Genomic DNA, 12104 nt, shown 5'->3' with positions numbered 1-12104 from the left:
CGGTGATCGGAACTACACATGACGTACCGGTACATCATGTGTCCTTAAGTACCGGGACATCATGACTTACCGGTACGTCATGTGTCCCCAAGAGGTTAAGTGAAGGAGGGAGTACCACATATGTGTGGCGTGCTCTCTATTCACTTCTATCGGAGTTGTAAAAATCGCCTAGTGGGCATGCTAGGCTGTTTTCCCAAGTCTAATAGAAGTCAAGGGAGAGCACACCATGCATGCACAGCCACCTCTCCATTCACTGCTATGGAACTGCTGGAAATTGCCAAGCCAACTTTCTGCTATTTTTGGAACTCGCATAAAAGTGAATGGAGGGTGGACGCGCTTGCGCTGTGCTATTTTGTTCACTTCAGGGACCCTGTTCTGCAACATATTAACATTTTATGTTGCCATCTGAGATGCAGCCACAGATAGCGCTCATTAGTATCTGCATCCTGAAGATGATTGAAATTCATCCAGTCGCAGATTACGGAAAATATGATCCAAGGAGTTATTACCTGCATTTAGACTGTCAAACTCTGTTGGACTACCACATATAGTCTGTGGGACAGATTTATCATTATTATACATCCAGGAAACTGTACTTTGCGACTTTTTAAAAGAAACTTGTGCAAACTTTTTTGCCCCGGTGGGTTTCTACGCTGGCATTGATGCTTTCCCAAAAAGGAGGTGTGACAGGGGCAGGGCCAGTAACCCCGTCACATTTGTCATATTTTACACCAGTTTTTTGGAGTAAAAGAACACTGAAATTTATGGCGGCCCCAGGATATCAGTATAGGCACATAGACTACCAGATGCGGCCTAATTTATGACGCCTCGTCCTAAATAAGGCACATCATTCGGCAGCGTGCCTGTTTATCATAGACTGACATACACTGGGATATTATAAAATATATATATATACTGTATACGTGTTTAATCACAGGTTATGCAATCATGGGGGTCATGTTTTTCTTGTCCATAATATGTGCGTTACTAGCACAGTCTATAATGACTAGTGATATAATGAATACTTTTTCTTTTCTAGTGAATTGTCAGTCTCCAAAGATCCAACATGCAGTTCACTCAGGAAACACCTTAAGATTTCTGCTGGATAAGATTGGACAAGTGAGATATCGAGAAATCATGTCATCCCAGTGGCACACTGTAAGTCGCAAGAGCAGTGATTTGAGGGAACTTATCAAGCCCTGGCTTCAAAAAGTTGAAAAAGGGCTTTGCCATCTTTTGGAGTTTATTAGTAGGGATGAGCGAACTTCAAGTTTTGAAGTTCAAGTTCGGGTATATGCTGAATTGCGTTATGGATTCCGTTACCACAGACCATAATGCATGTGGTAACGGAATATTCATTCCGTCATAATAGAAGTCTATGGCCTCTATAACGGATCCGTCCGGTTTCCATTATGCAGGAGAGGACTCTATAGACTTCTATTATGACGCAATGCATAATGGAATGTCTCTAAAGGCATTCCGTTTTGCATTCCATCATGGAATTGAGTTATGGTCTATGGTAACGGAATCCATAACGCAATTCAGCATATACCCGAACCTGAACTCAAACTGTAAAACTTGAAGTTTGCTCATCCCTATTTATTAGTAAAAAACCTTGAAAGACTGTTGCTATGGCTTGTCTGTCTTCTTTTTAGTATGAACAGAAGACAGAGGGGCGGTCCTTCAGACTGCATGCCTGCTTTAGGCTTCAGAGTGAGGAGGCGTGTCTCTTAGCAATCAAATCTGATAGGCTGGCAGGAAGCTGCTGGCTACAGCAAGTGTATATGTGAAGTGAGGGAAGGCAGTTTTGGCCTCAGAGAACTGGCAGAGGAGCCATCTTGAGAAGATCCTCATATTGTAGAGGTTAAAGGGAACCTGTCATCTGGATTTTGGGTATAGAGCTGAGGACATGGGCTGCTAGATTGCCGCTAGCACATCCACAATATCCAGTCCCCATAGCTCACTGTGCTTTTATTGTGTCAAAAAAACGATTTTAGATATATGTAAATTAACCTTAGATGAGTCCTGTCTCCTCCATGCTTCAGAGATGAGTCCAGCGTTCTCTGACTCTGAGCCCAGCCACGCCAACTGTGAAGGAGCCCAGCACTGCCCCGCATCCTCTGAATCTCCTCCTTGCTCCCCGACGTCATAAAGCTAGAGCGCCGTAATCTCGCAGTGCGTCAGCTAGTGCATTCGCAGTTCATTGCCTGAGGCTGATGCCAGCACAGGGAAGGAACACTATGCAGACACTGCGCATGCGCTAGCTCGCATATTACGAAATTACAGCGCTCTAGCTTTTTGACGTCGGGGAGCAAGGAGGAGATTCGGAGTATGCGGGGCGGTCCTGGGCTCCTTCACAGTGGGCGTGGCTGGGCTCCGGAAACATTAGTAACAGCTTCTTGGGCTTCCTACTTGCCTCATTTACATATACACTCACCTAAAGAATTATTAGGAACACCTGTTCTATTTCTCTTTAATGCAATTATCTAGTCAACCAATCACATGGCAGTTGCTTCAATGCATTTAGGGGTGTGGTCCTGGTCAAGACAATCTCCTGAACTCCAAACTGAATGTCAGAATGGGAAAGAAAGGTGATTTAAGCAATTTTGAGCGTGGCATGGTTGTTGGTGCCAGACGGGCCGGTCTGAGTATTTCACAATCTGCTCAGTTACTGGGATTTTCACGCACAACCATTTCTAGGGTTTACAAAGAATGGTGTGAAAAGGGAAAAACATCCAGTATGCGGCAGTCCTGTGGGCGAAAATGCCTTGTGGATGAGAGAGGTCAGAGGAGAATGGGCCGACTGATTCAAGCTGATAGAAGAGCAGCGTTGACTGAAATAACCACTCGTTACAACCGAGGTATGCAGCAAAGCATTTGTGAAGCCACAACACGCACAACCTTGAGGCGGATGGGCTACAACAGCAGAAGACCCCACCAGGTACCACTCATCTCCACTACAAATAGGAAAAAGAGGCTACAATTTGCACGAGCTCACCAAAATTGGACTGTTGAAGACTGGAAAAATGTTGCCTGGTCTGATGAGTCTCGATTTCTGTTGAGACATTCAAATGGTAGAGTCCGAATTTGGCGTAAACAGAATGAGAACATGTATCCATCCTCTGATGGCTACTTCCAGCAGGATAATGCACCATGTCACAAAGCTCGAATCATTTCAAATTGGTTTCTTGAACATGACAATGAGTTCACTGTACTAAAATGGCCCCCACAGTCACCAGATCTCAACCCAATAGAGCATCTTTGGGATGTGGTGGAACGGGAGCTTCGTGCCCTGGATGTGCATCCCTCAAATCTCCATCAACTGCAAGATGCTATCCTATCAATATGGGCCAACATTTCTAAAGAATGCTATCAGCACCTTGTTGAATCAATGCCACGTAGAATTAAGGCAGTTCTGAAGGCAAAAGGGGGTCCAACACCGTATTAGTATGGTGTTCCTAATAATTCTTTAGGTGAGTGTATATATAAAAAAATGTAGCTATAGGGAATGGATACTGCGGATGTGCTAGCGGCGATCTAGCAGCCCATGTCCTCAGCTCTATACCCAAAATCCAGGTGATAGGTTCCCTACAGCCGTAACTAAGGGAAAAACTCAAGGAAAACAGTGGTATGTTAAGAAACTAAAGATTGCTCTATGCATAATGCTGCTGCAGCAGTCACATATGCTAAAACAGATTTTTTGATGACATGACCGTTACACTTTAAGTTGTGTAGTTGTTGATCATTTGCACTCATGTGTAGGTAGGGGTACATGAAATGGACAAAACTAATAACTAAATCAAGACATTCTCCGGTGACAGTTTCCAGGACAATAAACATTTACTCATAACTGATATATAATGACCCCGATGAAGAATGATACATGGTTCCTTTTTTCTGTAACAGATGAATGTAACACACATGGTGTTCAATGTGTCACTGCCGGGAGCGCAAGTTCCAGAGTCGTATGTCATGCAGCAAAGATGTTACAATGAATCCTGCTTTCATTGCAAATGGGAAACTGAGACAATAGTTCCACATGGTGAGTACTTTGTTCTTGTTTTACTTCCAAGATTTCTTCAACATCATTAGTATCAGAAGTTCATGTATATTTACTAATGAGCATAGAAAAAAGGGTCAGTTTTTTTCCAGAAACGGTGGCGCCCTTGATCATGGGTTGAAGAGGTTGTGCCACCATTATATGTTATTTTATTGCGTAATTTATTTTCCATTACAAAAATGCTCTAGTTGAGGGATATTCTCTTTACTTCATTATAATGGTGCCCCCCGGTGTTTCATCATATAGTAATGTGTACATCCACCTACTGAGGTAGTCGCATATGCGAGGTTACATCATTGAACTGCAACCACAATATAAACTGTTAGAAGCTGTGCATGTTACAGTGAGATAGCTTCAGAAAAAAGGCCACCCCCCTGAACTGTGATAGGGGGAGAGCAGCAACAGAAAGGGCACACCCCTGCAATGCCTCGGTAAGTTAGTGGAACTGTCCCAGAAAAAGAAGCATACCATCAGTTCAGTAGTCATGTCAGTATCAATATATTTTGCCTTGTAGGAAATATGGAGGAGGCTAGACATGGAGGACTTCCTCTTGCACCACCATAGTGCTAGTTATGACAATACCTTAGTGAGGGTTGCAGAATTCACCATTCAAAGTATTGAGGAAGTTCCTAAAAATTGTTCATTTTCGTATTTCAGTGTGTCCCCTTTACAGGAAGGGGCATTGGGCATGCATTCAGCTACTGTATTTAGTCTGTACATGACAGTTCCCAATTAGATGGTCCAGAGAGCCCTTTTACATAGGCTGATGCCCAGGCATTTATCAGGAATAAACTGTTTCTTCTCAATAATTGCCTGATTGTTGATCCAAAGTTGAGCTGACTTTACATGCAGCAATCATCCCCTTTCTGTAGCAACGAAAGACGCTGCTGCAATCGGGTGATCGGCGGCATATTTCCATGGGGCATATCTAGTTCCAATAATTACCCCAATCCTTGGCTGGATAAAAGCGCCTTAAAGGTTGCCATAAACCCCCGTACACACTCAGATTGGCCAAAGTGCATATGTTCTCAGTGGTCAGAGGAAAATAAGCCACTTCCAGAGACTGATGGCAGCTAAGGCTAACTTCACACTAAGGTCACAAGCTAATCCGAAAGGCTGTTCCGGTAGAGAATGGCCGACTGGAGTTCTCTGGATCTGGCATAGCTGGAAAGTGAGGCGCACCGCCACACGCCATTAACTATAATGGGATCCAATGGGATCCAGTGGGGATACCACCACTCCCCAGCATTCAAATGGTTGTGCAAGTTTGAATCGGGTTTTTGCAACCCTCCCCCTATCTTGGCCAGACCTGTGAAGGGAAGATTACTTACCTGCTCCTTCTCTACCAGGCCTGGCCTTCTCCCGTTGGATTCCCTCGCTGTAAACATCCGGTTTGACATGGCTGCAGCCAATCACTGGCCTTGGCAGTGACCTGCTCCCCTTGAGTCATGAGAAATGGTCAAGCGACGCAAGTGGAGCAAGTCACCACCGCACAATTCCTTTAAATGGCAGGATTTGGCCGAACAAAAACTGTTGCGGCGGGATCTTAATATAAGTAAAGGAGTCCAAGGGGCACATGGGAATATCCAGCTATGCCATATCTAGAGAACCATGGCAGTCTGTTCTCTGCTGGAACTGCCTGCCAGATTAGCTTTGCCGTGAGTGTGAAAGTAGCCTTATCTCCCATGTGAATAAAGGATCAGTCATATTGAAATCCACCATGCTTTTTCCTTCAACATCTGCCGTCGGGGAGAAATGTAACACCCATGTACGCATTACATGGTTGACTGATGTTCATCTGATGCGTATGGGCACCTTAAGAGTTATGTAAAAGTAAAGTCCACTTTACAATTAATGTTATTATTAACCTGTTGTTTTTTTTTTGTTATTTCATTTTAGAATTACTAGGAGCCCCAGATATTATCGTCACCACAGAGAAGCTATTACCGGGCAAACAGAGACTGACTGTTGAGTGGACGGTACTAAGAGCTCATTGGTTTTTATGTTTGCGCACATTAGTATATAGTTACAAGAATATTTGAAGAACCAGAGATGTGGACGTCAGCCACTCAGAAAATATAAATTAAAGAGGTTATCCCACTAAAAGGTTGTCCTCAAGTCTCCTCTGAACAGAGTCTTAGTGCGTTGTTCAGTCCACCACTCCATTCATTTCTAGGGGGCTGACTGTATATAGCAGTATACCAGCATTGACATCTTTTTATAGACAAGTCATTAGCCTATATACAGTAAGTTGAAGGCTGTGGATGTTGGGTTTGGCATGTGCCAAGTGGATCCTTGTATAAGATGACATAGAAGGTGTCTAATTAACCAGGGCGGTGGGGTTACTTATTAGACCTATTCTCCATATCTGTACAGTGGTCACGCTCTTTGTCTTCCCTTCGGCAGTATACCAGTCATGACTATGTGGATGGATACCATGTCATTATACACAGGCTTCCAAACAGCTGTGGTTGCAATATCGCCTTAAACACAGCAAATACTGAGGTCCATATGAACCTTTCTGTGGCTTTCTTCAATGTCTCAGTAACGGCTTACAATAAGGCAGGGAGGTCCAGGTCAGCAAGCGCTGTGGTCCCTACTTTGGCGACACCAGGTAATATTTCACCAGCAGTTTTATTATGTGTATAACGTGCGACCTTATTAAATATCTATGTAGAAATCGAATTTATATATAACAGGAACGGCTACAACAGAGTGTTCTGCTAATTAACGAGAATTCCTGTAGTATAGGAAAGACCTCATTCTTGATTACATACTAATCTCTTATTCTTTACTTAAAGCCTGTATTACACCTCGGCAGATGATCGCTTATGAGCATTCATAGTAACGCTTGTTAGCGATCATCTGCCAGTGTAATACTGCTGCCAACGAGCATTTGCTCGTTCATCGGGCAATCCAAGTCTTTTAAAATTTTTCGTTTGCAGGTGGCAGGTCGTGGTGACTAATAATGATCTGCTATCGGCAAACAATGATTCGGTATAGGGAAGAGCGATGGCATAATGATCGCTCCTCCCTATACTGAGGAGGAGATTACTTCATGTTATAGCAGCGGACTCGTCCAATAGCGAGCAGACGATTTCCGTGAAGGAACGCTTCCTTCCCGGCAATCTCCTGTTAAATCGGGCTGTCTAATACAGCCTTAGGTTGGCCATACACATTAGATAAACGTCAGCCTAACCAGATGATTATGAAGTGACCAGCCACCCATCTGAGGCATGGGAGCCTCCTTACTCTACCCAATAACAGAAGGTCTGGAGGAAAGGGGATAAGCTAAAGATCAGAGCAGTTGAATTTCTACTGCTTATCCTTTTGTCCTCTGGATATGCAAAGAGGTCTCTCCCAAGAAAGATAACCATCTTGCCGGTGCTTCTATTAGAAGTGGCTCCCTATGAGTCAAGATCCATTGACAACTGTTTCAGGGTGCTTCCCCTCATCAGTAGAGATTAAAATTCTGGCTGGCTCAGGGCAATGCCTTGGAAGATGCTTAGGCAGAGTACTGAATGTCTTTAAAGGGGCCAGTCCTATATGGAGACTTATTGGCAAAGCTCCATAGGAAATGAATATGCAAAGAAGTATCTCCCAAGATGAGTCAAATCATTGACTCATAGGGAGCCACTTCCAATAGGTGGCGCGGTGAGATGGTTCTCTTTCTTGGGAGATACCTCTTGGCATATTGTTTTCCCATGGAGCATTGCCAATAAGTCTCCATACCATGGAGCACTTCCAGTAAGTCTCTGGATATAAGGGCCTTTTCTCCTCTCCCTGTTGAGGACACAGGCATGCTTAGATGAGCTGAGTGGCCATGTATATGGGTAGGTTGGGAGAGAGAGCTTGTTCAGCTGACAGCTATCTAATGTGTATGGCTGGCCTTAGGTAACCTGTAGCTTTACAGATGCTGGGGAAGAACATGGCAGAAGCACTGAAACTTACAGGCAGAGGCATAGCTGGAGGCATGATGAAGCATTTGTGCCAGATACATGGGGTAGTAAAGACGGCCATACACATTCAATAGCTGTCAGCTGAAAGATCGTTCAGCCAACAGCTATGTCTCCCGGCTCCGTCCTGGCTCCCCTGTTGGCTGAACTTTTATGTGTAGTCAATGGGGAGAATGGAGGCTTCCAAGCACCTCTGGAGACCTCTTTTCTCCTGGGAGAACAAAAGCATGGGGTAAAAATATTCACTTCACCCTATCCTTCTGATGATTTCAGGGGAGAGTCAGGAGCTCCTTTAAAATTAATTTGTTCCCAGAATTATGATATCTTATCTGAGTGACTCTGATTTAAACACAGGGGCTCCTATTTTTTTTGGTCAGTCATTTTCTTAAAATCCCTGTTGAGCAGCTCCAGAGGGACTGAAGTATTGGAGTCTGCTAAATGCAATGCACATGCACAAAAGTCCTTGTATTTATGAACTCCCAAAACACCAACACCCCCATCCCCCAACCCACACCACACCCTTTTCTGGAGGGAACTGGGATACGGAGGTGCAAAGTGGTGGAGGCCAGTGGGGAATTGCCCCTTTCTGTCCTTCCAGGAATCTGCTCCTGTCCGGGTGAAATGGTCTTGGCTCTTAACATATTATTCATGACAGACAATATAGGATGGTGAAATGACATTACATTAATTTAGATGCATATTTCTCCTTTGCAGAATTACCAGGGGAAATAACTGCGACCTATAAAAACAACACCATATTCCTCACTTGGAGACCATTTTTTAAATGGGATTTTGTTGTAATCAATTGGGGCACAAACTACTCACAAATGGAATCAAAAATCATCATGCACAAGATAGACAATTATTCCATTCCAGGTAATGTTTTTTTATTAAAATTTTCCTGCATAACAGAAACGAATAGACTTCTATTATGACGGAATGCAAAACGGAATGCCTCATTATATTCCGTGATAACGGAATCCAAAAAAGAATTCCCACAGAACCCGAACGCCAACACCGAACCCGAACTTGACTTGAAAACAGCGAGTTTGCTCATCCCTAGGATAAGTCGTCAGTATCTGATCAGTGGGGGTCCGACTCCCGGCACAATTGCTGATCAGATGCTTGAAGAGGTCGCAAATCTTCAGTAAGCCGCGGATTCCTCGCAGCTTACCCTGAACCAGTCACATGGCCAAGGCGCAACTCCATTCCATTCAAGTGAATGGGGCTGAGCTGCAATACCAAGCACAGCCACTATACAATGTACGACGCTGTGTTTTGTGCCAGAAAAGTGACGTGAAGAAGGTTGCAAATTTTTGTGCAAACATCATTTGTGCAAAAACGTTTTGACTTTTTGAGGATTTTTGAACAGTTTGAGCTTTTACACCACTCGTCTCACATTTTTAAGAGTTTAGCAAGAGAGGCGTGGTTCCTTGTAGACTGTCAGATTTACTATAATTTACACCCGAAACAAGTTTTTCTTTATTGGCATGTGGACTGAGTGCTCGGCTATCTTCAGATCTTTCATAGAGGTGAATAGAGGATGGCCACGTATGCATGTTCTGCTCTCCTTCACTTTGGGGACCATGTTCTGGAGATAGGAGCAGGTCCCATAGGTAGGACCTGCACCTTTCTGATATTGATGGCATATCCTAGCAATATGTCAACAACTACCTTTTGTGTCACCCCACTTCCTCATAGATTGTAAGCTCTTGCAAGCAGAACCCTCACTCCTAGTATTTCAGTTGTACATTAGTCAGTAACTTTGTGATGTCTTTTGTTTTGTACATGAACCGTATGAATTTGTAAAGAGCTGCGGAATATGTTGGTGCTATATAAATAAAGATTATTATTATTATTATTATTATTATTATTATTATGCCGACCAAGCAAATTTTGCACTGAATATTGAGAATCATTAACAAAAAGAAAATGTTCTTTGAGTTTACCAAAAAGTAGAAAAAGAAATCTGAAAATGTTGCTTGGTAAAAGATTAAGAAAGCCATAAATACAATGAGGGTAATTTACAAAATTCACTACACCAAAAATTGGCGTAAAAACCCCTGGGTTTAAGACTTTTTAAACACAATTGTGATAAATTATTCGAAATTGCCATTTTTATGGCCCCCTCGACGGTTTCAAATAAGGGACTTGATGAGGACATGGGCAGGCCATCAGCCCCGGCAGATTTATTTTCATTTACGCCAGTTTTCTGGTATAGATTTTATTGTGTTTATTGTAGGTGCATATATGTAGCATGTGCATATATTAACTTAGCATATCCTCCGTCAGCACAGAGGCTTAGTAAATTCCAGTTTTTGATAAATAAGCCTAAATGTCGGTAACTGGCAGGTGTGGAGTAAGTGTGCTGTGGCTCCCTGGGCAAAAATTGAGCAGGATTAATACATTGCATCAGCAGCACTTATCTACTCATGATGCCCAAATGGTCCATTCACCCCTGTACTTAACTTTCTGTACATGAAAAGCACAAGGGTCCTTAATAACAAACCTGCTGACAGCTCCACATTCCCCCTTCCCATAAGTAACTAATAGCCAACCTGTGCACATTATATACCCATCTATTCTGGTGTATTTATTTCCAGGGCCATTTGAAGCAATGAAACGTTACACGATCGGGATTTACTTGTATAGCTTCTGTCAGTGTAGAGACTCTACTGAAGAAACAACCTATGGACTGACCTATATATACACAGAAGAAGGAGGTATGTACGACATACTGTAAGAGGAACGAGCCATACACTGTTCTATATCTATCTATGAATCTATCTCATATCTATGTACAGAGGTGTAGCTAGGATTTCCAGCACCCAGGGCAAAGATTCAGCATCAAGATCCTTGTGGCCCGTTCACAGTAGTTATGTTTTCCCTGTAGCCCCCTCACAGTAGTTATGTCCTCCTTGTGCCCCCTCACAGTAGTTATGTCCTCCTTGTGCCCCCTCAAAGTAGTTATGTCCTCCTTGTAGCCCCTTCACAGTAGTTATATCCCCCCTGTGGCCTCTTCACAGTAGTTATGCCCTCCCTGTGGCCCCTTCACTGTAGTTATGCCCTCCCTGTGGCCCCTTCACTGTAGTTATGCCCTCCCTGTGGCCCTTTCACAGTAGTTATGACCTCCCTGTGGCCCCTTCACAGTAGTTATGTCCTCCCTATGGCCCCTTCACAGCAGTTATGTCCTCCTTGTGGCCCCTTCACAGTAGTTATGTCTTCCCTGTGGTCCCTTCACAGCAGTTATGTACAGAAGTACACCCGATCCTAATATAGGGGAGACTCCAAAAAGAACAGAGATGCCGCATAAAGCAGGCAATATTCGAACAACCCCCAATAAGATGTGAAAAACACTACTCCGGTATACAGAGACTACACTAATATGAGCAAATGTGAGGGCCAGATACAGAGCACCTCAGAAAAAAAGCCCATAAACAGTGTTAGAGACAACAGTAATAGTAATGACTAGAATAGTAAAAACTAAAACATATTACCTGTTGCGATTTACTCTTTAACCCGGCCTCTACAGGTCATGTGACGGCTGACGTCATCTTCGCGTTATCTTGCGAGATGAAGCGACCGTCGCTGATTTGCCCAGGCTCCGCCATGTCCCACCCGGTGTACAACTATTGGTCCCTGCACAGGTGAAGTGCATTTAATTTCCATTACCTCCTAGGGTATATGTAAGATGGTCAGTGGGTACAGCTATATACGCCCCTTGAAAAAGCGGAGCGAAACGCGCGTCGGGGTGCGCTCTTTGCCGGTCCAGTGTCCGATCCTTTTTGTGGTCCTACTAAACTTTAGGTAATATGTTTTAGTTTTTACTATTCTAGTCATTACTATTTCTGTTGTCTCTAACACTGTTTATGGGCTTTTTTTCGGAGGTGCTCTGTATCTGGCCCTCACATTTGCTCATATTAGTGTAGTCTCTGTATACCTGAGTAGGGTTTTTCACATCTTATTGGGGGTTGTTCGAATATTGCCTGCTTTATGCCCCATCTATGTTCTTTTTGGAGTCTCCCCTATATTAGGATCGGGTGTACTTCTTGCCCGGCAAACGAGCTGCTTGTCGCAGCCCTAGCCTG

General features: G+C 43.6%; 1 protein-coding gene across 1 annotated transcript in view; it reads left to right on the top strand.

Moving 5' to 3' along the window:
* The window catches only part of LOC120990718 (interleukin-6 receptor subunit beta-like), a 93179-nt gene that overhangs the window by 32495 nt on the left and 48580 nt on the right, over positions 1–12104 (top strand). The window contains exons 6-11 of the mRNA XM_040419626.1: positions 1040–1158; positions 3907–4042; positions 5960–6039; positions 6467–6674; positions 8731–8892; positions 10620–10739. Of these exons, the coding sequence (XP_040275560.1) occupies positions 1040–1158; positions 3907–4042; positions 5960–6039; positions 6467–6674; positions 8731–8892; positions 10620–10739 (825 nt within the window). The remainder of the gene's footprint in view (positions 1–1039; positions 1159–3906; positions 4043–5959; positions 6040–6466; positions 6675–8730; positions 8893–10619; positions 10740–12104) is intronic.

The sequence above is a fragment of the Bufo bufo genome, chromosome 2, assembly GCF_905171765.1.
Source record: "Bufo bufo chromosome 2, aBufBuf1.1, whole genome shotgun sequence".
Taxonomy (NCBI): domain Eukaryota; kingdom Metazoa; phylum Chordata; class Amphibia; order Anura; family Bufonidae; genus Bufo; species Bufo bufo.
The sequence above is the reverse complement of the archived record's forward strand: the minus strand, read 5'-3'. Positions and strand labels throughout refer to the sequence as shown.